This window comes from Sphaerodactylus townsendi, linkage group LG05, assembly GCF_021028975.2.
Source record: "Sphaerodactylus townsendi isolate TG3544 linkage group LG05, MPM_Stown_v2.3, whole genome shotgun sequence".
Classification (NCBI taxonomy): Eukaryota; Metazoa; Chordata; class Lepidosauria; order Squamata; family Sphaerodactylidae; genus Sphaerodactylus; species Sphaerodactylus townsendi.
In genome coordinates this window covers 78,760,040-78,787,454 of record NC_059429.1, presented here as the reverse complement: position 1 = coordinate 78,787,454, position 27,415 = coordinate 78,760,040, and the positions used below count along the sequence as shown (strand labels likewise).

Below are 27,415 nucleotides of genomic sequence, written 5' to 3'. Positions count from 1 at the left end.
CCAGGTTTCTTTTTGTCAAAGGACCTTGCCTGCCTACTAGGCCTCCTGTTTTCCCATCCAGTACTATAAAGGACCCTGCTGCCTTCAGTTTTAGCAGGAGGTGGCAATGAGTGTAGATGCCTCTTTCCTCATGATGGTGAAGTTTGTCTCTCTTTATGTAGCAGCAAATTTCCAAGCTGACCTGGCTGACCTGACCTGCGAGATCGAGATCAAGCAGAAGCTGATAGATGAGTTGGAAAATAGCCAACGGCGTCTACAGACCCTTAAACATCAATATGAGGAGAAGCTGATTCTACTGCAGAACAAGATCCGCGACACCCAGCTAGAGAGGGACAGGGTCCTGCAGAACCTCAGTAAGGGCATGCTGTTTAGAGAAAACTGAGCTTTGACAGGTTGCTGTGAGCCATAACTGAGAGGTGGGGGAGGGGACCTTTCCTTTCCCTATCAAGGACACTATTTAACACAGAGAGATTGGTCTGAGTCCATAAAACCCGTTTCTCAAGGCTGTTTTTTTCTCTTACTCATGAGAAGGTGGAAGTCTTAATGTCAAAATAAGTACGAGTAAACTAGTGAACCAGTTTCCAGAGCTCTGTCAGTTGTGTATGTTCAATAGTTGGATGAGATCAAGTTCACTTCCGCTGCATATTTTTTTCCTCTATACAGAGACCTCTGTTGTGGCTGAGAAATGAGCTTTGTGTTCAGAAAAAGTACATAATAGCTCCTGCCTGGGCCTTTTTAAAATTGGAGGTTTGCACTACTGAATGCTTCTCCTATGCAAGAATTCTCTGCATGCAGAAAACGAAGAAATCTAGCCCTCATTTGTTCCCTCTCACATACTAGGTACTACTTTGACAAGCATAGTATTTCACATGGGAGAACATTCAACCAGAAGATGCCCATTTTTCCTTCAGTGGTCGTGCAGATTTCCTCCTGAACATATAGATCACAATTTGGTATCAGTCAGTCAGTCATATACTCTGCTGAAGTATGCGATTTCCATAATTTAGAATCATATGTTTAGCTACCAAAAATGGGTTATAACTATCTTCCTGTGAAAATGAGGTGGCAAAGTTGCCATTAATGGACTTGCATTTATTGCTTTGTGAGGCTGCAGTGAGCCTTGGATGTTTCAGCGTTCTTCCCCTGTTCAAGGTTGCCCACATGGCACCTACTAGAGCCTGGACCTTTTTAGTAGTGGTTCCCACCTCATGGGGTGGGCTCCCTGAAGAGGTGAGGGAATGTTGTCCTTGGACTTTTTTAGAGTAGCACTGTAAAGCTATTTTATTTGCTAGGTGTTCTTTTGCAGGGGATGTTATTATATTATCCATGATTTAATCTTTTAATTGTAAGATGCCTTAAGGCACAAGAGAAAGCCTGGCTATAAATATTTAAATAAATAAATGATTCAATTTATGGATGTGTTAAAGATGCTTGTAGAAAATTAATACCAGGAATGGGTCTTCTCCCCTCATGAACACTGGCACTAAGTGCAAAGACCTGCATTACTTTTTCTCTGTTCCTTTCTGCTTTTCCTCAGGTTCTATGGAATGCTACACAGAAGAGAAAGCCAACAAGATCAAAGCAGATTACGAGAAGCGTCTGAGGGAAATGAACAGGGACTTGCAGAAGTTGCAGGCAGCCCAAAAGGAACATGCCCGCCTCCTTAAGAACCAATCTCGGTATGAACGAGAGTTGAAGAAGCTACATGCAGAAGTGGCAGAGATGAAGAAAGCCAAGGTAATTTTTCTGAGACAGATGTTGAAGCTGGAACAGATGGAATAAGTAGGATGTCTGCCTGGGCATTGGAAGTCTCATTGCCCCCATTAGACTCCTAGCGAGAGATAAAGAGGGTGTCAGTGACAGAGAACCTTTACTGAACAACATAACATTGTCAAGCAGGAACATCTTTCTTTCCTGACCTGCCCTTTTCCAGTTCTCAAAAGGGATAACTGTATCTCTTTTTATTTTGAAAATAGCCCTATGGCGATTGGTTACATTGAAAGTCAGTAACTTGCCCTAAGATAGTCAGTCAGCTTTGTAACTGAGCAAAGACTTCAGTTGAAGTCTTTCTCATTCAATCCCAGCACCATCCCTGCTACTGTGTACTTGGACCAAACTATTTTGTTGATTTGGTCCAGAATTTATATTCCTCCTTTCTTCTTAGAGGGGGCTTCCAATAAAACAAATAAAAACAATCAATAAAACATCAGCCATAATGCAAACACTAATAAATAAGAGTGCATCAATTAATGAACATATCGATAGCATCCATAATAATGACAGAAAATGTCAAGAGAGTTGTAAAAGCTCTCTGGCCATTAAAACTGGCTAACCAGTTTCTTTCAAAGGCTTCTCAGAATAAGCAGGTCTGTAAGTTATACTAAAAGGGATGGTGCTATATACTCTGTTTAACAAAAAGAACTCAGTGCAATTGTTCGTACTCCGACAGGAGTTGGAGCAGTGTGTGCCCGCAGGGTGAAGAAATGCAGATTCTCTGGCAGCATTTAAAAATGTTACTTCAGTGTCGCTTCCGTCGAGACCATTATTATCTTCCCTGGGAATCATAGCATTTGATCAAATCACATTTATGGACGCCTGTTAGCGAGACTTGCCTTTTTCTACAGTTTTGCCCAGCATTTTTCTTTCCTGTTCTTGCTGCGAAGAGAAAATGTTGGGTGCAACTTTACAAAAAGGCAAGTCTCACTAATAGGCATCTGGAGCAATATAAATGTTATTTTATCAAATGCTATGTTTCCCAGTGAAGGTAATGATAGCTTTGATGGAATGACCATTTAAAATGCTGCCAGAGAATCAGAAGGGGGGGGGGGGATGGGGAAAAGCAGGCACTGGTACCTGGCAGAGCATTCCAACATAAAGAAGGTCCAGAAAGTTGTGTTGAATTAATTCACACATCTCCTGAGTTGTTTATGTTGAAAAGGGTATCACTGTACCTCCAAGCGGGGGGAGTTCCATAGCATGAGGGCAGGAGGTGAAAAGGCTCTACTGTGATTGATATCTACTAACTGCATCTGATAACTCAAGCTCCTGCAGCAGAACACCACCAAGTTCAGAATCCAGGCAGGAACTTATGGCTGGAATTCATCCTTCAGGTACTTTGGGTTCAAACTGCATAGGGCTTTATAGGTAAACATCCTGCACCTTGAGTTGGACCCAGAAACAAATTCATCTCCCCAGTTAGATATGGAGTCTCTGCAAGGCTGTTGGGCTCAGATAATCTCTGACTGCACCAGCTGCTGATTCTGTCTGCAGGTGGCATTGATGAAGCAAATGCGTGAGGAGCAGCAGAGGCGGAGACTGGCAGAGACCAAAAGAAATCGGGAGATTGCCCAGCTGAAGAAGGAGCAGCGCAGGCAGGAGGTTGGTAAGAGCTCCATTTGGGGCTGTTTGTACATTTCCAACTTTAGGAAGCCTTTTTCTAGTGAGATATAGCAAAAACTTTTCCTTATTGTGGAAAGGAAGAGGAACTGATTTTTGTGGTCTGCTGTGATTCTCAGAGATTTCCAAGCCTCACCCTGAAGTTGCTAATAGGGCTGCCAAGCCTCCAGTTTCGGTGGGAGATCTTTTGTTCCCTGTTCCTTTAGGAACCAGATCAATGAAATCCCTTGTTTAGGAGGGGACAGGAACCTTTCCTGTTTGCCTTTGCACTCCTTTAAATTTGAATGCATCTGATGCGGCTGCCATTGAGTTGAATTAATAAAAGTCCTTTCACTGTGCCTACAGTTTCAGATTCGAGCACTAGAATCTCAGAAACGGCAGCAGGAGATCGTGCTTCGCAGAAAAACCCAAGAGGTTAGTGACTCTACCCGTCCACAGGGAAGACTAGTGCTGTGCCTCTGCAAAGACCATAATCTACATTTCAGATTTCTATCTGTGACCCAAAAAACCAAGTGGATTCTTTGGATATGCTTAGTTCTATCATTCATGAATAGACTGCAGACTTTAATGAACCAAGCAAGGAATATCTCTACTGCTCCTCTGGAGTTAACTGAGATTCTGCACAAAGCAGCAGGGTTTGGAATCGGTCATGTTTGTTCCGGCATGCAAATGTGATTCTGCAGTTCCGCTTCTGTTTATCCCAAGAAGTTCTGTTGCTTCTTCCCATCAAACTTGGCTCTATCCCTTTGCACCAAGCCTTCATTGATGCATACTTAATACATGGTTCCCAGTCTGACTCTTTGTTGGAAAAGAAGACTTATTAGGTATTTTCTTTTGACACTTTGCAATTCTATGATGCATTTAAGGAGTTTACCCTTGAAATCAGCATTTGAAGCTCCTTGACTTTGAGCTTGGATTGCAGTGCATCTGCCAGCATCAGTAAAGATGCAGTTGCTTGGTGTCTTATTCCATTCTTCAGGACTGCTCCTTGTCATTATCTAGGTTTCTGCTCTGCGCCGTCTGACCAAACCTTTGTCCGAGCGGGCTGCTGGGAGGTTGAACCAGAAATCAGCAATTCTGGACTCGGGTGCTGAGGTCTCCACCAGCACCACCTCCTCAGAGCCAGAATCCGGTTCTCGTTCTGTATCCAGTATAGTGCGCCAATGGAATCGGAAAATCAACACCTTCTTGGGAGATTCTCCTTCCACCAATGGGACTCGGACCATCAGGTGAGATTTATCAGTTGGTCAAAATCTAGAGGAGTCTAGCAAAAGTGTATAAAAGCACCTTTGAAAGAACAAAGTAAATTCATTCAAGTTAAGTCAGACATCCTAGGTGGTTGGCTTCTGTGCATTCTTTTATGTGCCTTCCTTTAATTGGTGGTGTACATTGGGTCTGCTGGTGCCATTTCTATGTGCCAGGAGTGAATGGGTTTACATAATCCAGGCTGTTTAGATTATCATATTTAGATTATCGTATTTGAATATGTGATTATCATATTTAGTTTTGATTACTACCTGATTTTCTTCTGCAGAAAGAAGTTTGCAAAGAAAGGGACAAACCAGACCTTCAGTAAGACAGCCCGCCTGAAGTGGCAGTCACTGGAGCGGCGTGTCTTTGATATTGTCATGCAGAGGATGACTGTCATCAACCTGGAATCAGACATGGAACGGCTCATCAAGGTGCAAGAGACTTGTTATCTCCCATTGCAGCGCCTAATGAAGATGAGGCAGGGATTTACACAAAATTAGCTGAGGATAAAAATTCCTCTTGCTTGCTTTCCATTTCAGAAACGTGAGGAACTGTCCCTGATGCAAGAAATGCTTCTAGGGAAGAGGGAGAAACTGCAGACAGAAAACCCTGAAGAGCAGAAGGGACTTCAAGAGCTGAATGAGGAGATTGAAGTGCTGGCAGCCAACATTGACTACATCAACGATAGCATTTCTGACTGTCAAGCCACGATCATGCAGATTGAGGAGACCAAGGTGGGCCATATCTGTGAACAGTGACCAGTTTGGGAAGGCAGCAGACTAAGGTTTTGGAGGCTGGGTTAGAGAAACAGCTGGCTCCTTCATTTAGATGTGACAGGCTGCATTGAGTGATTCAGGAAGATTAATCTTTTCTGGATTTAGGAAAGAAATCATCCCTACGTACTGTAGCTTTGAGTGGCTTGTTGCTCTCCCTTTTCTCTAACTAAATATAGGAAGATGTAAAACTGATACTTGAAATAGAGGCCTCTTCCGCACATTCAGAATAATACACTTTCAGTCCACTTTCACAATTGTTTGCAAGTGGATTTTGCTATTCCACACAGCTGCAAAGTGGATTGAAAGTGCATTGAAAGTGCATTGTTCTGCATGTGCAGAAGAGGCCAGAGTCTGCAAATCTGAGGCCCTTTTCGCACAGCAAATGTATAGCGGGTTGCAGTCGGGGGGTTGCGTTCGCATGTGTCCGTGCAGGCAGCAATTGGAGCCCACGGAAACATCGCGGGTTGCTGTCATGCTTTTACACGGAGGCGCATCTATTTTTTTTTAATTTACCTCCCACTGATGCATAGCTACGCAGGCATGTACAAATGAACCCCCATTTGCACTTGCATGGCTATGCAGATGTAAGCCGCAAAAATTTTTTTATAAAAAAAGGAAAGTGTAGCCATATAAAGCACTTCCTGCCCAGCCGTTCTCTCACAAGCTGCTGCAACCCAAGATTTTTCACAAAATTGCACCATTCTTTAAAAAAAAAAACGGTTTGGGGAAAATAACACGGGGCAGACTTGCTTAGGGACAGGATCTGTGTGAAGTGCCCCCCAGAATGGACTTTTTCCCATCTAAACCTGTGTTTAATGGCCCATGCAGAGTGGGCCTGAGAATTTCCTGGAACTTTGCTTTACCTGTTAGACAGCTCTCCTCTTTTCTCTTTCTGAGGACCCTGTAGAACCAAACATAATTTAAAGACAGGATAGCTAAATATCCATGTCAGAATTTAACAGTGTACATGAATTTGATACTCTGTAGATCTCTACAAGACAAGTCTTCTGACTAGTCTGTATTGCTTGTGCTTCAAGTTAGCCTGATAGTTACCTCTTTTTTAATGAGAATTTATATTTATTTTGCACATCTAAATAGTACATACATCGAAAGATAAAGAAAAGATCCCACTCTAGTCCCCCTCCCCCTTATAATAATACTAAATGAAAAGAAAATTTTAAAAACTCACACATAAACAAACACCTAAACATATATATGGTGACTTCCAGCTCTCACTAAGGAGCCAAGCATAAATCTATCTCCGTGCTTATAATTACTATCTACATTATTTTTTGCTTTTAGTCCTTTTATAAAGTTGTCTTAATCTAATACGTTGTTTTCATTTAAGTCTCGAATCCTGTCGTTGTTTCTCTGTTTGTATACATTTTCAATAAGTAGTCCGCAAAGGATTTCCAGTCTTTCAGAAAATTGGTGAAAAGCTACCTCTTGAGCATGGAGTAGTCAAACCAACATCTTGAGAAGCAAGACCTTTTCATTCTACTGGATCTTTTCATTCTACCTCCCCTTCTTCCTTGTATATGTTCTTCTTCTTAGGAAGAACTGGATTCCACTGACACTTCTGTGGTGATCAGCTCTTGTTCTCTGGCTGAGGCACGACTGCTGCTGGATAATTTCCTCAAGGCCTCCATAGACAAGGTGAATCATCAGAAACTAATCCTTTGTATGGATCAGAGATCTGCTAGTCACAGCTTCATGACTGAGCCACAGTACAACCTTTTCAAAGTCCCAAAATAGGATGTCATTGTTTGTTGACAAGCTTATTGGACTTAACGTTGGAATGGGGATATATTTTCAGGGGTTAAAAAGACTCTATCTGGGAAAGAACCCTCTCAAAAGTCTGTGCTGTGGTCTAACAATAAATTAAAATCTCAGGACTACACTAAGTTAAGGTTGAAGAACAACCTGTCTGTATCTTGAGACCATAAATGAGAATATACAAAGAACCCCATTTACAAAAAATATCCTGCTCTTCAGGGCACTGTACATGCATGGTTAGCACAGAAGTGGTGGGGTGGTTTAGTCCTGAACCCTCCCTCCACTCCCCACTTCTTGTCCAGTTCTAGAAAACCTTCACTTAGGACCTTTGGTCTCTACACACAGAGCCTGCAGGTGGCCCAAAAGGAAGCTCAGATACGACTTTTGGAAGGACGTTTGAGACAAACAGATGTGACTGGCTCCTCTCAGAATCACCATATCCTGGATGCCCTGCGGGAGAAGGCGGAATCTCATCCCGAGCTTCAGGCACTCATCCACAATGTCCAGCAAGGTGGGAATGGGGAGTCAGTTTCTTTTACCCTCTGAGTAGAATCATATGACCACTTATCAATGCAGGAAAAAGTTGCGACAGTGGTAAAGCACAGGGTCAAACACTGGCATCTCCATTTAAAGACTCTCAATGTAAGGCTGAACACACTCGAACGAAGTCGACTTTATACAAAAGAAATGAACTTGATTGATTTGTGTCGCCCTAGCTACAGGGTGCTTGGAACTGAGGGTTCTTGCCCTCAGTCCCAGTATATATAAGGTGGGTGGGTCTTCATTGTGGCGGGAGCCAGGGGATTCAGGGAAATGAAACTTACAAGGGAAAGTGAAACTTAATCCTGACACAGGTGTTGTCAAATACCTTCCTCTGGCTGAAACCCTAGAAAGCTGCTGCCAGTGAGAACAGACAATTCTGAGCTAGATGGACCAGTGGGCCATCCTCTGTGCTAACTGCCAAGCTGTCTCAGGCCTTGCCCATGTGCCAGTGGATGTGATCTGAGTAGATGTTTTATTTTATGCAGAGAATGGCTATGCCAGTACAGATGAGGAAATCTCTGAATTCAGCTTGGCCTCAGAAGGAAGGTGAGTGTGCAAATGGGCACTGCCCAGTCTCCCCTGTCCTGCACTGGCTATGAAAAGGTGAAAATCAAACCTGTTGATCAGTGAAAGTACCCAACAGAGTTAGTTTAAGCACTGTTTGATTCTTCCATGGGCTTTTTAAATGATGAATGCTGGAGTAAAGATGCTGGAGTAAAGATGTCTCGTCCTGAATATGGGGACAAGGCTTTACTGTGAAGGTCATAGGGTGGAAGCTGGACTTCCTACAGTACTTCTTACCCAAAAATTGTATGCGCCATATTCTTTTTGTGTTTCTTACAGTTTTTCACAGTCTTTCTCCATGAAGGGCTCTGCCAGTCAGGATGACTTCAAGTGCAGAGTAAGTTGAAAGCCTCAGTCTGACAAACATGGCTCTAGGCAAGATATAGGTACAAAGAGCTGCAGATCTACATGAGTTTTTAGTGTATATAAACAATTGCCTGCATGAAAAGGCACCATTCTCACAAGGCTGGGCATTTTGATGAAGGCACTCATGTGATCAGATTTGTAGTCATGTTTTAAAGAAGCCTATTTCCTGAAGCATTTATAATTTAAATCTAAGCATGCAGAAAGGAATGCCTCCACAAGTAAGTTTAACCCAGGGGGAAAGAAAGGCCTTCTTTTGAAAGTCTTGTCCATCCATAATCTGTCTGCTTCCCCTTCCTTTCAGGCTCAGGACAGACGTTTCTCCACTGTTTTTAGTTCCTATCAGAGCCAGCTGGTCCAGCCCCATTCTTATGCTATGCAGTTAGGATGTGTGTGGAACCTCAATGACTGTGTTTTGACTTTGATGCCTTCCCTAGTTTTTATTGGAGCCTAGATAAAATCCTCATACTGAATTTTGCCAACCAGTTTTGTTGTAAATATAGATGTTAATATTACTATTGATATCTTGCTCTGGTAAGTTTAACAAATGGAATTAAAACAAAGCCCAAATGCATCTTTCCCACTCATTTCAGTACCCTCTAATACTGACCCACTTGAAATCCACTGGAATGAGACCAAAGGCCTCTTTTGTTTTCCATACTAAATTCAGAACTGGGAAAGATGATTTAGTTTTACCAAGACTACCCCAGATGCTAGATTTACAGACTGAAAAAGAGGAAACTGACCGTGTGCTATTTTTCCAGTCCTGGATACAATCTGCCCTAGCAAAGTAAAGGAATAATTTTAATATTGTTCTGCTGGTTAATGTGCCTTTTAGAGTGGCTCATTCCTCCTGGGTCTTTGTTTTAGGGAGAGCCCAAGCTGTCTGGTCAGATGAAGGCTGTGTCTGCAGAGTGCCTGGGGCCCATGCTGGATATCTCCACCAAGAACATCACCAAGTCATTGGCATCTCTCATGGAGATCAAAGAGGATGGAGTTGGTTTTTCTATCCATGATGCTTACTACAAGGAGAAGGTTTCTCGCACCATCAGCCTGCCCACTCGAGGGAGCACATTGTAAGTCATAGCAGTGTAGGCCCTGTTTGACAGATTGGAACGTAGGTGGTTATTGGCCTAGACTTTTGAGATGCTGTACTTTTATTTTGTCTACTGCCATGGCTAGTTCTACAGGCAGTATTTGAGCAATTCTTTTGACACCCAAATGGCTTCTTTACTTTGTGGTAGAGAGGCTATAGGCATAGAGCCAGCAGAGAATAGTGTATGGTCCTGGGACCAGAGTCAATGTCCTCCTTTCCTGGCAGCTTTCATTACAGCAGAGCAAGATGGGTGATTTTTTATTCCATGAGCCATTCTTTATTGACTCTCAAGCTTCATTTAAACCTGATGCTAAATGGGTCTTAGCACTCAGATGGTATCATGTTTGAAAAGGGCTGCTACCTATGCAAAGCAGCTGTGAAGTGTGTGGCATGTCTCTGTTGTGCATGGGTAGTTATCCAGTTTCAACAAGACACTGTGCGAATGCAAAGTCCCCTGGATGAATTATTTTGCTCCAGCTAGCGTTGTATTTAAATTACAGCTCAAACTAATGCAATTCTCCCCTAATTTTCTGCAGCCTCTCTCAGAAATCAGCTTCCTATGTGTGGTTTATTTCATAGTAGTGATAACTGGAAGGTACCTTTTCCCCTCAGGGTTCTGTTGCTGCAGAGAATGCAGAAACAGATTTATGAACTGCATAGCCTAAACCAGTTAATTTCAGCCATGAGAACTAGCAGGAACAAAGTCAGGCTAAAACAAGGGTCTGCAACCTGCAGCTCTCCAGATGTTCATGGACTACAAATCCCATCAGCCCCAATTGGCCATGCTGGCAGGGGCTGATAGGATTTGTAGTCCATGAACATGTGGAGAGCCGCAGGTTGCAATCCCCTGGGCTAAAACATCCAGCCTGGCAGCTGTGTGAAGACCAGGAGTGCTAAAATAATGTTTTCAGTCACATATGAGGAGTGGTAATGAGAGCTACTTCAAATATTTAGCAAGTATCATAAGAACATAAGAACAAGCCTACTGGATCAGACCAGAGTCCATCTAGTCCAGCACTCTGCTACTCGCAGTGGCCCACCAGGTGCCTTTGGGAGCTCACAGGCAGGATGGGAAAGCAATGGCCTTCGGCTGCTGCTGCTCCCAAGCACCTGGTCTACTAAGGCATTTGCAATCTCAGATCAATGAGGATCAAGATTGGTAGCCAAAGATCGACTTCCCCTCCATAAAACTATCCAAGCCCCTTTTAAAGCTATCCAGGTTAGTGGCCATCACCACCTGGCAGCATATTGGCAGTGGCAGCATATTGCAAACACCAATCACGCATTGCGTAAAGAAATGTTTCCTTTTATTTGTCCTAATTCTTCCCCCCAGCATTTTCAGTGTATGCTCCCTGGTTTTAGTATTGTGAGAAAGACAGAAAAATGTCTCTCTGTCAACATTTTTACCCCATGCATAATTTTATAGACTTCAATCATATCCCCCCTCAGATGTCTCCTCTCCAAACTAAAGAGTCCCAAATGCTTCAGCCTCTCCTCATAAGGAAGGTGCTCCAATCCTTCAATCATCCTTGTTGCCCTTCTCTGTACATTTTCTATCTCTTTGATATCCTTTTTGAGATGTGGTGACCACAACTGAACACAGTACTCCAAGGATGGTCACACCACTGCTTTATATAAAGGCATGACAATCTTTGCAATTTTATTATCAATTCCTTTCCTAATGATCCCCAGCATAGTTTGCCTTTTTCACAGCTGCCATGCATTGAGTTGACATTCCCATGGAACTATCAACTAAGACACCCAAATCCCTTTCCTGGTCTGTGACTGATAGCACTGACCCCTGTAGCGTGTACATGAAGTTTGGATTTTTTGCCCCTATGTGCATCACTTTACATTTTGCTACATTGAACTGCATTTGCCATTTCTTAGCCCACTTGGTATCACTTGGTATCTTCCCCCAAAGGCTTGTATTATTTAATAATTCACTTAGGGGATTATCTTCTAGGGGAGAGAACCAGTGCCATGTAATATGCAGAATTGAGAGTACTGAGAGTGGGCCCACGTAAGTTCAAATCCTCCACTCAGCCTGAAGCAGAATAGACTTGGGCCCATAATTCTCTCTCAAACCAACCTACCTTACAACCTTGGGGTATAGATAAAGTGAACAAGAGCATGCCATTCTGAGCATCTTGAGCAAGATAAAAATGTGAAAGACTGCATTCTTTCTGCCCATGCAAAGCTATCATCTGCAGGAAGAATGGTTCTACCCTAGCCGTCTTCTTGATGTTGACAAGTTAAAAGATTTTGATATGAAGGCACTTTCAGAGAAGCTCATAACAGTGATGAAGCTCTGTGCACTGCAAAATAGTGGTAACTGCTCTGAGAACCAGATGGATAATGTTCAAAACAAAGGAGCTTATCTTTGGAAACTAACCAACTCTTCTTCCAGCCCTAGGCAATCCCGTGGCTCAGACACGTCACCCCTCACAAGGAGGAAATCCTACGACCGGGGCCAGCCTATCAGGTGAGTGCGTGCGGTGCAAGTGTTTTGACAGCAGTGCTTCCATTTTGCCATTGATTCAAGGATGAATTGCTTGATGCTGCAAGATCTGACTAGGAGCATATGGGCACAGGAAAGTCCAGGGACAGAATGAATCTGCCATCAGTGAAACCCTTTGCGTCTTTCTTTCTCACCCAGGACTCCAGATGTTGGATTCACTCCCCCCTCATCTCCTCCCAGCAGGCCACGCAATGACCGTAATGTCTTCTCCCGCCTCACCAGCAACCAGAGCCAGGGCTCAGCACTGGACAAGTAAGACCAATTGTGAGATTAGGGAAGGATGATATCAGTTCACAGCAGCAAAAATAAGTGAAACTGAGTGTTACGTATAGCTCACATGATAGGTCACAGGAAAGACTCCAGCTATTGCTGTTGAAGGGGGGGAAGATGGTGCCCACACTGGAGGGCATCAGGATCTGGTGCCAGGTGCCAGTGGAAGAACAGGATCCACTGCTGCTGCACCCTATGAGTGCACATGTCTTCCAGTCACACCCTGCTTTCTACCTAGTTCTAGAACAGGGGCCTGCAACCTGTGGCTCTCCAGATGTTCATGGACTACAATTCCCATCAGCCCCTGCCTGCATGGCCAATTGAACTTCATGTTTTCTCAACCTTTGGTAGTATATAATATTGCACTTATCCCCATTTTTCCTGGAGGTAACTGTTTGCCTTTGCCACTAGCTTGGATAATTAGAGATAAGGGTACATGGACTATGGAAAGAGCCTGAGTAACACAGGAAGAAATCTGAAGCCAGTCTGCTCAGCAGCAAGTTCCATTATCTTCAAAGGGACTTCCTCCTAGAAATGTGTTCTTAGCATTGCAAGCCACAGTCTCACGAAGGCTTCTGACCTTAGGCCTCCTCCCACTGCAGTTGCCTTTGTCAGAACTTATGACCAAAAAACACCAGGAGCCTCACTGTTGCCCCTCTTTTCAAGTATATCAGAAAAAGGGTTTATTGATGGAGCAGTGGGGAGATCCTGTCTGCAGTCTATGTGGTGTTCTGCCTGCTCAGATTTTAACATTGGCTGGGTGGGGTGGGGTGAGCCTAATCTTCTTCTCCAGCATAGCAAGTAGAAAACTATGAGCAGCTCAGTGTTTCCAGTTACTTAACGCCATGGTGTTTTCCACATGGGAATGGGCTTGTGTGGTCTTCCCCCGGTTGCTATGGAAACACTGAGCTAATTCAGCCCAGCAGCAGCAGGGTTTCCATAAGGCAGGCTTCCCTTCAGTTTCCCAGTTCTTGCCGTTCCCATGCTACCAGGGGCATTTCAGGGATATTTTTACAACAATGTACTGTCATTATAATGCAATGGCAATCTGACTGTCAGGTCTTCAAATTCCCAGGATTTTGGGGGGCGGGGGGAGGGGGAGAGAGAGAGAGAGAGAAGTCTCTAGCCCAGGGGTCTGCAACCTGCAGCTCTCCAGATGTTCGTGGACTACAAATCCCATCAGCCCCAATTGGCCATGCTGACAGGGGCTGATGGGAATTGTAGTTCATGAACATCTGGAGAGCCGCAGGTTGCAGACCCCTGCTCTAGCCTTTGTTGTTGCAGAGATACACGTGGAAAGTCATATCACCAGAATGAAAGGGGCTAGAAACTTAGGCCCCTTCCGCACACACAAAATAATGCGTTTTCAAACCACTTTCACAACTGTTTGCAAGTGGATTTTGCCATTCCGCACAGCTTCAAAGAGCATTGAACGCAGTTTGAAAGTGCATTATTCTGCAGGTGCGGAATGAGCCTTAGTTTAAAAAATAAAGCTGGGAATTAAGAGAACATGGCAGATTGTTACGACGTTATAACATGATCATGATATTCAGTGGATAGTTTATTTTAAAGCCTTCCAGTGGCAAGGGAAATGGCCATGAACAACTGGGGCAGAGACTGTAGTGGTGATATGAGTGGCTCTCAGAAAATCTGGGTGCTTTTCTGTGATCTTTCCCAAAATATTGCTGCAAAACTGGCTTGGGAAAGGTCACAGAAAGACTGGGGAAAAAGCTGAGAGGTGCTTGGAAGAACCATAGTTCTGGAGGGAAACAGAAGAAAAATCACTTCCTAATAACATCCAAGTTGGGGCAAGTAACCTGTGTGCAGGGAACCTATGTCAGTCCATAAGAAGGGCCACGCAGGTCCTGCCTTCCAAACCTCAAGTTGCCTGCTTTTGAATCTGTAAAGTCTTTTTGTCCAGAGGACTTTCTGACAGTGTCTCCCAGGTAGCACAGCGGTTGCAAAGTGGCTGCATTTTTAATGAGAACAATGGATGTATGTAACATAAGCCCCTGAGTTTAAAGGAACAGATATGGTATTACAAGCACCTGTTTGAGGACCAAGCTGACAGGAGCAGTCTCCACTGTGTCTTCTGCAGAACGACCAGCATTTCCAGGCCTCTGCCTGAGACACGGAAGCTGCAACGTTGCTTAGAACTAGGCCACCCAGAGCTCCCCAGGAGCCCTGCCTAGGCACTCCCAGGATTGTGTGTGGTCTCTCCTTCTGCCCAAGAGCCAAATGGGTGAAAGAATTTGGATGACTTGCAGACTGTGGGATACCAAGAATCTCTGTTTGTTTTTTGTTTTTTTAAAAATCAAGTTTCTGGTCCTTAAAACTGAGAAGATAAACTTCCTAAGTGGTGAAATGGTTAGTGCACGAAGGTTTCTGCTCCTGCCTCCTCTGCTCCTGATCCCTTTCTGTCTATGGTCTGCTATCCCCTGTCTGCCCTGCTAGCTTGGATGCAATAACCACCTTCCCCTTTTCTGACTTTGCTGCTGCCTTTCCTTCTCCTGGTTTTAATTACCCATAATCCTGCTAATTTTCTGTCCCTAGGTCTGATGACAGTGACTCCTCTGTCTCGGAGGTGCTGAGGTATAAAACTTACTATTTATTATATAACTCTTCTTGCCTTCCTATTTCTTATTCCTGCCCTTGCCTGCATAGAAAACCTGCATGCAACCAAACCCAGTGTGGTGTTTCTTTCCTTGTGCCATTCCTGTTTGCTGAGCACCTGATTTGTGTCTTCTTCCCAGGTGGCTAGTAGAATGTTCCATCAGGCTCACTACTCAGGCCACCTGTGGCTGCTCCTATACTTTTCAACTGTAATGCCAGCAATCTCTGGTCACACAGCCAAGCACCACGTTAGCATGGCTGCTCTGAAAGCCTGGAGAAGTTGCACATTAGCTGGTCTGGGCCAGCCACATCATCTGCTGTTACATATTTCAAAACCACTGATGATTAGGACCTACCAGTCTGAAATAGTTGTTATCAATGCATATTGTTAGCTCCTAACACTGGGGTAATATTGCAGGAACTAATTCAGCTTTTAAATGGTGGAATGCATTTTAGAATCTTGAGTAGTTTTTTGGCCTTATGGCAACAAAAAAGGATTGGAAATGTTCAGGCAGTTCCAGCTTCATGATGGTCAAGAACTTCTTCACAATTTGCAGCTTCCTGACCTTTCTAAGTCTTGGACAGGCCTGCTTCCATGCACCATAGTGTTCTCAGTGCTCAGGTCACCTTCCCAATGGAGTATTTAAGTCCAGAAGTCTAACTCTCCTCTTTAATCATTTTTGTTATACAGACTGAATGCATGCACATTTGCCTAATTTTCATGATGCATTCTACACTCACATTGTGATTATTCCTGTAGCAGAATTTGAAAAGTCTGAGTGCAGAATAATAGACTACATTCTGTTCCTTCGGTCTTGTGCTAAAGCTGTACTGTGCTGGACTGAAATGGCCTTCTGTTCTTTTGCACATATTGAATGTAAACAAAATTCAGATTCTACCATAACCATGTAAAGGGGAAGAAGCCTATAGGCCGAGCTTCTCCTGCTTTTAGCTTCATGACACCATAAGAATCAGTTAAACACAGCCAGGAAGTTTGTGAAGAAGGCAGGTGGCCTTTTTCTTTTCAGGGCTGCTGTTCCCATATTGCCTGGACTTGTACAGGTTTTCTGAAGAACATTCTTCTTGACAGTTCACAGTGCTGAGAAGATGCTTCTTGAACCTCCGTTTGCACTATTGCTGCATCCGGGTCATTACCCCCATTGTGGCTTTAGAAATTGTCATGTTCCAATCCTTTATTTTACTGCTAATGGGCTTTGTTTCTAAGTGTTATTTCCTGCTTGGTTTAAATCCCTCTGATGGCATCATTTAGCTGGCTTTGTTGAAGCAAAGCGTCTTAATTAGAACAACCCTACTGACTTTCAAGTGCATGTATGGGACAGGTTGCTTCTGATAGCTTAGCATTGCTTTAAACACACACAATATGTGGATGTTGTTGAAAAGTGTTTTCTGCAGAAAATATGTATAAGATTGCAGAATGAGACTTTTTTTTCCACAGTAGGGTTGGAAGAAGATGAGGATGAGATTATGGAAGTGGTGGATATATTCATATGATAGGCCAAAGATCGGTGTCCAAAAGACAGACACAGGAATCTGCAGAATTTGTAAAATGCTCAATCTCTATTCATGTCGAAGAGATGTTAGTGTTTTGGAAGGGTGGTTGAATTTTTTGCCTGGTCAGTTCTGGGTTAGAAAATCCTCATCAGGCAAACATGCAGACACACATGCACAGAGGGATGATGATGAACTCCACTCTTGCTGGCATCTGATAGGATCCCACAGCGGTTGTTTTGAGAGTCTGTCCTCTGTTTTTTTTACTCTCTTCCATTGCAATGAACTTTCAGAAGCTTTTCAAGCAGTAAAGCTGTGCAATGCCAGCCAAAGCCATACTCTTTGCATTTTCTAGCAGAAAGATCAGTCTGCTACCAGGGCTCTTTATATTTTGCTGGTAGGACTCAGAAATGAAAGAAGGCAGTTGGTTAACCTCTGCCTTTAGGTCCATATGCTTAAAAACCAGCAGCAGACTGGGCATTGAAGACTGAGGGTCCATCATGCCTAGGCTCCAAATGCTTTTTAAATTCCTTTGGACAATTTGCCTTTATGAAGCCAGTTCTTAATTAATCAAGCATGACTCTAGGTAAATTGTTTTATTCTCTGGACTTTGTATTCAACTCAGAAAATGTATTACATATTGTTGGGGTAAAATGGAGCTGGAAGAAAATAGCTCCATGCTGGCCACTGGGTGGTGCCCTTATTTCATGGACTACTGAAGATGGAGCTCTGTCTAGAATACAGGGAGGGTTCTCTAGGGTACCGAATAAAAGTATGCTGAATTGCATCCTGACCTGGAATGGAGAAGACAGGTTTCTATTACCCTTTCAGAAGCAAAATAGCAATTGAAAATATAACAGCTCAGAATAGTTTATATAAATCTAGGGGAAAATTCCCATGTTCAATATACACATCAGAGTGAGTGGATCGGTTTACAGATTGGCATAAAACCAGTGTAGAACATTAAACCTCTTTTTTTGTAATGCTAAAGATTGTGCATAGAATAGTATGAACTGCTCTTCAGCCTGATGTTGCATGCACCTGCCTACCTTTCTTTTTCTTGATGCTTGTTGTGGGTTGGGCTGCTAGCAAGCCATGTCTCCTAAGCAGTGTGAATTCCCCGGTGCATGACAGGACACTCTTAGGAAATCAGTTTGCTCCAGCTGCAAAATGCCTCTCTCAGTCATTGTCTCTTTCTCCCATACAAGGGGCATCATTAATCCTGTGGGAGGTTCCAGGGGTGCCCGCACATCCCCACTGCAATGCATCTCTGTGGCAGAAGGTCACACCAAGCCGGTTCTGTGCCTAGATGCTACTGATGAATTATTATTCACTGGATCCAAAGGTACGTTTGTAAAATGGAACAGGTTGCTTCTGATAGCTTAGCATTGATTTAAACACACACAATATGTGGGAGTTGTTGAAAAGTGTTTTCTGCAGAAAATATGTGTAAGATTGCAGAATGAGACTTTTTTTCCACAGTAGGGTTGTAAGAAGATGAGGATGAGATTATGGAATCTAGTGTCTCCTTTCTCTGGTATTTGGGCTAAAGAGATAAGGCTTTTGCTGTTCTATAATAACGGTTGGCTCTATTTTAACATGTGTGCACTACCAATTTGAACCTTTGGAACCCTGGAAGTCCTAGAAGAGGCTGCACTCTAAGGATAGTTCTCCATTCTAGGACAGAAGATAATTGTAGGTGCCCCCACCGGTTAAAATGGTTGAATGTGTGGGTCAGCATCCAAGAGACTGACTGTACCCAACATTCTACTTAGTCGCATGTATTTGTAAGTGTATAAAAGTATGAGATGTGAATATGTACGGAAATTGACTCACTTCCCACCTGAAGTGGCTGGCAATGGGGGAGGTATGTAAGGAGCTCTCATGAGAGAGCAAAGGCTTGGCCCAAATGATGGGTCTGTCATATTTCTGGGGATTCTTTTTGCCATTTTATAATTAAGATAAATAAAGCCTTTTGGCAGAAAAAAAAGAAAAGTGTTTTCTTTTGGTGACATTGATATGACGGCATCACATAAAATCATCTTAATGTCCCACATCAGCCAAAAGAAAAAAAGAACCCCAGTGTAAATAAAACTTAATTAAAAAAATAGTGCCACACATTAGCCCAAAGTGCATGTAGTACTTTCACGCCAGTACCTGTATGCACTTGAGCGGTTACCTTGAGATAAAAGGCATATAAATATTGTGCCTTCTGCACAGAGGTTGGCCATGGGTCAGCACTGTAGTGGGGATCTAGGCAATCCAAGTTGAAATCCTCACTTTGCCATGGAAGCTTACTAGGTGACCTTGGCCTTGGTTTTTTGGCAGCCTCCTTGTGTGGGTTGTAATGTTTAAATTAGTCTTGAATTTAACCAAGGCCAGTGAGGGAGTCTGGCACATCAGGGCCACACTACACATGACAGGCAGAAATATATGACTTTGTCCAGTGGTAGGATTCAAATAATTTAACAACCGGTTCCGAAAGGACTCAGTGGTGGGATTACACCAGTTCTCTGAACTAGACAAAAAATTAGCTACCGATTCTATCAAATAGGTGCGAATAGGCAGAATCCCACCACTGACTTTGTCTCCATTAAAAAAAACCCATTCAAAATCACTACCCTTACCCCTCACCCCCCACCCCGCAACCTTTCTTGACTCACTGGTAAAAATACAGTTAATCTGTCGTCTTCATCCTAGAGAGAAAAGAAGTTTAAGAAAGTGATTCTGAGCTGAAAAATAAGTTTTCTACCATGAATTGCAGTAGTTGGTTCTGAATATATATAATATATATAAGGCATGTTCAGATACATGTTCCAGTATGAGGAGGCTCTCATTCACACACCCTAAGAAGACATATTATATTTCAGTATGGCAAAGGTATTGGATGACAACCAGTAATGCATATCTGTTAATACCGCATCTTTGTATGAAAAAAATATATGCATCCGTTAGAATGTTCAAAGTTAGTAGCTTTGTTTCTAGGGGCTATTGATCGAATAAAAATTGTCCATCTGCAGTATACTGTATGTTCACATTTTACAAATGCATTAGACAAATAAGCATTCTGTTGAGATATCTTGTTACCTATTATAAGGATCAACACTGACATAATTTAAGTCTTCCCTTATTTGTTAAGATCGGAGCTGCAAAATGTGGAACTTAGTGACTGGCCAGGAAATTGCCTCTTTGAAAGGACATCCAAACAATGTAGTCTCCATAAAATACAGCAGCCACTCTGGCCTGGTATTCACAGTCTCTACTTCTTACATCAAAGTGTGGGACATCCGGGACTCTGCAAAATGCATTCGCACCCTCACGTAAGTAGTCAGAAACTCTCCATGACCCATTACTCACGCGCCAAGTCTGTTCTCCCCACAGATAGCTCATTGTGGGCTCTCCTTGCATTTCTCTGTTTACATGCAAGAAGGCAGTCCACAGCATGCAGCAAAGCCTACGAGGGCGTGGGAAGACTGGCCATGGGTGGAGGAAAGAGGTCCAGGGCAAAACTGTGCCCACTTGCAAATCTGTCCTGCTCTGGTGGTGAAGCAAGATTTAAAACATTCTATAAGTGGAAAGTGAAATCGGGGCTTCAGAAAATCCGTCCATACAAGAAACCTTGCTGTGGTGGACACTGGCCTCCACTACGCCGCAAAGACTGTGTGCACGATCGCCCCATGTTACATTTCCGTGTTTCTCCGAGTTTTGATATGTCTGTTGAATTTCTGGACAGGAGTTTCAAGCACCCTTAATGATAAGTAGCAATGGTTATGTTGTGTTTAAGTGCCATCAAATCGCTACCAGCTTATGTTGACTATATGAATTAATGACCTCCAAAACATCCTGTTGTTAACACCTTTGCTCAGGTCCTGCAAACTGAGGGCCATGGTTTGCTTTATTGAATCAATCAATCTCATTTCTTTTTTTCCTGGTGCCTTCAAGTTTTCCTCGCATTAATATTTTTTCCAGTGACTCTTGTATTTCATAATATGACTGAATCTATAGTATGATAGCTTCAGTTTAGTCATTTTAGCTTCTAGGAAGAGTTCAGATTTGATTTGATCTACAGCCCATTTATTTGTCTTTTTGGTGATCGACAGTATTTGTAAAGCTCCCCTCTAACACTGCATTTCAAAGGAATCTACTTTCTTCCAATCAGTTGTCTTCATTGCTCAACTTCTACACTCATCCATAGTAATAGGGAATACTATGGTATGAATTATTTTGATCTTGGTTGAAACACAAGCTGATTTTCTTCTGAAATTCTCTCATATGTTCCAGTAACCAACATAAATGTACAATTTGATCTCTAGTGCCTCTTCCTTTTCTGAATCCTACTTGGACATCTGGCATTTCTCACTCCATATATGGTAACAATCTTCATTGTTAGATTTTTAGCATCATTCTACTGATGCGACAAATAAATGTGATGGTCCAATGGTTGCAGCAGTCTTTGGTGTCTCCTTTGTCAGAGCTGGAATGTAAATTGATCATTTCCAGTCTGTGGTCCATTGTGTTTTTTTCCCATAGTTGCTGGGATATTTTTGTTAATAATACTCTATTTCTTTGGCTTGGATTAGCTCTATTGATATCCTACATCTGCTCCTAGTGATTTGTTTCTCCCAGTTGTTCTCAGTGTAGCTTTTACTTCACTTTCTAAACTGTGCATTTTCTTCAAAATTTTCTTCTTGGAAGGAATGTGTCATACTTTCATCTCTTATGTATAGTTTTTCAGTTTATTGTTGCCATATTTTCTGTATTTTGTCCTGTTCCATTAATGTATTTCCATGTTGAATTTTCAGCATACCTAACCATGCTTTAAATTTCCCACTTGGATTTTGTGGAACATATTACTTTTTCCCCTTTTTTGTTGTTGTCTTCCTTACACTGGTTATTATAATAGTGCTCTTTGTCTCTACATGCTAGTCACTGGAATACTGTATTTAGCTTTCTGACTGTCTTTGTCACCTTTTACTTTTGCTTCTCATCTGTGTTTAGCAATGAATCACCCATGAAGGCTTTTTTGACCACAGGAATAGTCTTTGTGCCTTCTTCCTTGTTAGTATCTCTGGTTTCAACCCACAGTTCTTCTGGCTCATGTTCACTTGAACTTAGTAATGTAAATCTGTTCTTTATATGATCTTTAAACTCTTCAGGAATGTTGGTTATACATTATGCCAAATCATGGTTAGGGTAGACATGGAGAATTCAACATGTAAACTTACAATCCATCCCTAGTAGCTAAACCATGGCTAGCCTAGTCTGGTGCCGCTGTGCTTTTCCCTTTGTTTTCTGCATTGTTCCTTGGCTCTTCCACAATGTTCAGTTCTTTTTCCTAAATACCAGCCAGACAGCTACATATCCAAATCCCTACCAGACCGCATCCACTTGCTGCCTCTAACGTTTGCATAGAACTTTATTTCAGTCTGTTAGAATTGCCCTTCAGGCTAGAAGGAAGGGTTTGAAGTTCTCCTTGTAAGCCAGAGGTGGGATCCAGCAGGTTCTCACCAGTTCCCGAGAGTGGGCTACTAATTATTTGTGTGTGCCGAGAGGGGGTTATTAATTGGGTCCGCTTTTCCGTCTCCATGCCCTCGCCTCCCCCTCTCTTCTTCTTTCTCGTAGCCCAGAGCTAGTAAGAGGAGGGACCTTTTAACTACTATTGGGTCCAGGGGACTCTTTACTTGCTTGGTAGGCTATTTATTTTGGCACTCTGTTCATTTTATGATAAATTGTGATTTACCATGATGCTTGGCCACTTAAAAGCTCTGTATTCCTGTATGTGAGAATGTTATGCTAATCTGTGTCTCTAATCCTGGATTAATTAATGTGAAATATTTGCAGAATATATAGTATGGATTGCGAATTCTAGTTCACAAAGGATGATGATCTGGTTTATTTTTTACTTGAAACAGAAGAAGAAGAAGAAGAGTTTGGATTTATATCCCCCCTTTCTCTCCTGCAGGAGACTCAAAGGGGCTTACAATCTCCTTGCCCTTCCCCCCTCACAACAAACACCCTGTGAGGTGGGTGGGGCTGAAAGCTGTGACTAGCCCAAGGTCACCCAGGAATAAAAAGGGAGTGTTAATGACTGATTTTAGGTATTCATGGGGCTAAAGGATTACAAAGCATTTTGTATAGGTTAAAGGTACTAACTATTAATGCTTACTCAATTTTTAAAAAAGTCATGACCTGTGTATCCTAGCAGTAGTCTTGATATCTAGCTCTTGAATATACCTATGCAGTAGGAATGGTCCATCTGATCCATGTTTTCATGAATTTGTGTCTTAATCTAAAGTGCAAATTATTTTGAGTATTGAATGTATTTGCCCTTCAGAATATAGTTAACAAACAGTGGTGATGGTGAATCTTCACTAAACTGTAGTGACCGCTCATGATTTCACAGTTGGCATAAAGTCCTGTTGTTTCCTATGTGGCTGGTTAGCGAAGGTAGAAAACAGGATAATTCTCCCTGTTGTTGGGATGTTTTAAAAACATGTTTTAGAAATATGGTAAAGTTCCTTGTTTAAGGAAAGTATTTTTCTTTTGATTTCTAGAAACAAAATTAAGTATTTGAAAGTATTAAGTATTTGACAGGCAATCAATTAGAGGAGAAGTAGTTGTTTCTGTTGGCAGTAGATGATAGGACTTGCTATAATGAGTTTAAATTATGGACAAAAAGATACCAGCTGAAAATTAGGAACTTTTTTTTTTACAGTAAGAGTTTTTTACAGTAACAGAGAAATTATTAATGCCCCGCCCCTGGAATGCCCGGCCACACCCCTGTCGTGCCTCGCCCAGTCCCATTGGCTCTACGCCACTGTTTGAATCCCACCACCATGGGAACCTGTTATTAAAATTTTGGGATCCCACCACTGTTGTAAGCCAGTTGGACTGCCTCAGCACATGTGCAGTTTTTTTGCTTATCTTATGCAGAAGATGTTCCATCCAAGCTACTGTCAGGTCCTGTGTTTCTGTTTCAGTCTCTTTCTGTGTGTCTTAGGTCATCGGGCCAAGTGATTTCTGGGGATGCCTGTGCTGGGACCGCTACCCGCACTATCACCAGTGTGCAAGGCGAGCACCAGATCAACCAGATTGCCCTCAATCCCACAGGCACCACGCTTTATGCAGCCACTGGAAACTCCGTCCGCATCTGGGAGCTGAACAGGTCAGAGGGCAAACTCAAAGTTCGACTTATTGGAGGAATCCAGAAACATCTTATGGAGAGCAATACAGGCTGGGAATTAGAGAGCAGCTTTTCATTAAAAGGAGAAATATGACCTGCTCATAATCCTGACCTATTCTATACATATTTATTTAGAATTGCTTTTTGCTGCTCATAATCCTGACCTATTCTATACATATTTATTTAGAATTGCTTTTTGCTGCTTCTCCTAGAACCTGTCTGAGGCATCTTCCAAAATAAAAATAATAAGAACAAAACATTAAATTAAAACATGAATTTAAAACCAACACAAAAAAGCTCCAGTCCAGCATAAAACCAAAGATAATAAAAACAAGTTATGGTCTAAGACAACATTATTAATCTTCAGGAGGCAGTTGAATACACTTTTATTTAAAATGCATTTTGATTGATTTAGCTTTTATTATTGGCAGTCCTAATTTGAGTTTTTAGGCTATGACTTCTATGGATTTTATTGTTGTTTTCATTGTGCGTTTCATAATATTTTATTTGTATTGTAAGCTATCTTGAGTTCCACAAGGGAAAAGGGTGGCCAACAAATGTTTTAAATAAATAAAAGGCTATGACTGTACCAAAACTGCTTAAATAGCCAAACTAAGGGGTTCCAGGTAGGGCTTCCAGTTTTGCAGTTATACTTCTAGGGCCCTTTATGTCTGCAGCAGCATGAGCAAAGGAAGGAAAGAAGGTGTATTGTCAACATGTGTTCATACATAGGAGTTTTTACCCACAGAGAAGAAAAAGAGTTGGATTTATATCCCCCCTTTCTCTCCTGTAAAGAGACTCAAAGGGGGTGACAATCTCCTTTCCCTTCCCCCCCCCCCAACAAATACCCTGTGAGGTAGGTGGGGCTTTGAGAGCTCAGGAGAACTATGACTAGCACAAAGTCACCCAGCTACGTGTGCTGGAGTGCACAGGCTAATCTGAATTCCCCAGATAAGCCTCCACACCTCAAACCCGGTTCCTCCAGATTAGTGGTCACCTGCTCTTAACCACTATGCCTCTGCATCTCCTCTCATATCTTTTCTTTTTAAAAAATGTTTTATTATTTCTCATTTATATAAAATATCAAGAAGACAGAAAACATCAAAAATAGGATACAAAAAATGAAAACAAAAAAATCAAACAATTAATATAAAACACTATATTTCAATTCTTTTCCCTTTTTTTGGCCAGATTGCAGCCCATTGGGAAGCTGACAGGTCACATTGGGCCTGTGATGTGCCTCACGGTGAGCCAGACTTCAAGCAACCATGACCTGGTCATTACAGGATCCAAAGACCACTATATCAAGGTACTAGCTGATTTGCCAAGGGTCCCATGGGCAGCATTCATAAGAGCACTTTGTTACATGATTTGGATGCCCTCATATCTTGTCTAAAGTAAAACGTTTTCAGTATGGTATCAGTGGCATTAGAGTGGGGGCTTTGCTTTCCTTCCTTCTTAAAAACATTTTTCAGTCCATCTGTGGTCCAGTAGTTCTGGCTGGATGTCTTTTATTTCAGTCAAGCTGCATAATGGATCTTCTATCTTGACAGAGAGCCCTTGAGGTCTTCATTGGTGTCATAAATGTCCAAGTTATTCTGATGTCATATGATATGTATTTTTTCAGTTTATTAATTGACATATTGTTTGCTTTTTAAAAAAAAAACCTCCTGCAGTTACTCTTAGCCAAAGACAGTTTACACAATATGAGAAAGTTCAGGAGTTTAAAATCACACTAAAACCCACAATTTGCAATGTAAAAATCTCTATGTAATCGAAAGTTTATAGCTAACCAAAAAGCAACAAAAATGAAGAGAAAGCCATTTTTTAAAAAAAATTACCAAAAGGCAAACAGAGATGGCCAACTGTGGAGAAGTACCCAACAAAAGATGCCACCACAGAAAAGGCACTCTCTCTGCCTAGTGTGTGTCACATCTGGTACTGATGAAATAAAACTGGTGGTTGGTGTTGGTCCTTGGACCTGAAATCCATCCATTCTTCCTTTGTTCTGCTCAGGGGCGTAACGAGGCAGCCCTGGGCAAACTGTAGCCCTGGGCAAAACCTGAGTTGGATGCCCCCCCTCCATGGGCAGCCACTCCACCACAACCAATTTTTTTTTGCACCAGGACATTGGTGCCTGCAGGGGGTGCACTTTTAGACACATCAGCACCACAATTTCAGCATATCATCAGGAGACTGTCCTTATGCTACTCCCCAAGTTTGGTGAGGTTTGGTTCAAGGAGTCCAAAGTTATGGACTCCCATCCCCCATTGTTTCCAGTGGGAGCTAATAGATGGGGTCTACAGTTTTGAGGGTCCATAACTTTGGCCCCCCTGAACCAAACTGCACCAAACCTGGGGGGTATCATCAGGGCAGTCTTCCGATGAGACCCTGAAAGCTTTGAGACTGTGCCTTCAGAAATGCCCCCCCCCCGCCTGCAACCCACATTGACAGCAATACAGAAAACTCAATGCAGAACAAAGATTTTTGGGCAAATTTCTAGGATGTTCCTGAAGGGGGCGCATTTTTTGATGTATCAGCACCAAAATGTCAGGGTATCATCTGGAAACTATCCTAATGGGACCCCCCAAGTTTGGTGCAGTTTGGTTTAGGGGGTCCAAAGTTATGGACCCTCAAATGAGGTACCCCATCCCATATTCTTTGCTAAGGAGATGGGGGCTACAGTTTTGAGGGTCCATAACTTTGGACCCCCTGAACCAAACTGCACCAAACATTGGGGGTGCCATAATGACAGTCTCTAGATGATACCCTGAAATTTTGGTGCTGATACGTCCAAGAATGCCCTCCCTGCAAGAACATCCTGAAATTTGCCCAAGAATCTTTGTTCTGCATTGAGTTTTCTGCATTGCTGTCAATGGGGTTGCAGGCTGGGGGGCACATTTATGAAGGCACAGTCTCAAAACTTTCAGGGTCTCATCAGGAGACTGCCTTAATGATACCCCCCATGTTTGGTGCAGTTTGGTTCAGGGGGACCAAAGTTATGGACCCTCAAAACTGTAGCCCCCATCTCCTATTAGCTCCCATTGGAAACAATGGGGGATAGGGGCACCCCCTTTGGGAATCCATAACTTTGGACTCCTTAAACCAAACCTCACCAAACATGGGGGGTAGCATAAGGACAGTCTCCTGATGATACGCTGAAATTTTGGTGCCACTAGCCTAAAAACTGCGCCCCCTGCAGGCCAAAAATGGAAAACCACTAATATACCCAAAAACGAACCCAGCATTTTGATGCCCCCCACAAGGTGATGCCCTGGGCAGCTGCCCACCTTGCCCAATGGGCATTACGCCAGTGGTTCTGCTTCTTCAATAGGAGAGGAGCAGAGCTGTCCTAAAAGGCAAGTAATATGTGGTAAATCGGCCAGCTGTTTACACCTTGCCAAGTCCCACAGCTATCATTTATTGAAGATAACTGTCTCCTCTTTGTGAATAGATTGGAAAACAAAGGTGGAATTGTGCATTAACCATAATTGTGTCACCAGCATTTACAGCTGAAGAGAGCTGGGGACTGTTCTGTTTCCCCACATTCTTTC

The 27,415-nt window shown here is 42.6% G+C and overlaps 1 protein-coding gene across 3 annotated transcripts in view; it reads left to right on the top strand.

The window, feature by feature from the left end:
* Positions 1–27,415, top strand: part of KIF21B (kinesin family member 21B) — an 82,218-nt gene that overhangs the window by 48,165 nt on the left and 6,638 nt on the right. For 2 of the 3 annotated variants that reach the window (XR_007244485.1, XM_048496080.1), the window contains exons 14-32: positions 162–353; positions 1,538–1,737; positions 3,271–3,378; positions 3,742–3,810; positions 4,399–4,625; positions 4,931–5,078; positions 5,187–5,381; positions 6,978–7,079; positions 7,545–7,710; positions 8,228–8,288; positions 8,586–8,643; positions 9,540–9,745; positions 12,176–12,250; positions 12,425–12,538; positions 15,110–15,148; positions 17,887–18,023; positions 19,818–19,998; positions 23,679–23,843; positions 25,053–25,170. Coding sequence is in view for 2 of the 3 variants with exons in the window: in XM_048496080.1 (XP_048352037.1) it covers positions 162–353; positions 1,538–1,737; positions 3,271–3,378; positions 3,742–3,810; positions 4,399–4,625; positions 4,931–5,078; positions 5,187–5,381; positions 6,978–7,079; positions 7,545–7,710; positions 8,228–8,288; positions 8,586–8,643; positions 9,540–9,745; positions 12,176–12,250; positions 12,425–12,538; positions 15,110–15,148; positions 17,887–18,023; positions 19,818–19,998; positions 23,679–23,843; positions 25,053–25,170 (2,561 nt within the window). In the remaining variant the exon portion in view is untranslated. The remainder of the gene's footprint in view (positions 1–161; positions 354–1,537; positions 1,738–3,270; positions 3,379–3,741; positions 3,811–4,398; positions 4,626–4,930; positions 5,079–5,186; positions 5,382–6,977; positions 7,080–7,544; positions 7,711–8,227; positions 8,289–8,585; positions 8,644–9,539; positions 9,746–12,175; positions 12,251–12,424; positions 12,539–15,109; positions 15,149–17,886; positions 18,024–19,817; positions 19,999–23,678; positions 23,844–25,052; positions 25,171–27,415) is intronic. The other variant, XM_048496081.1, reaches the window with a different exon arrangement.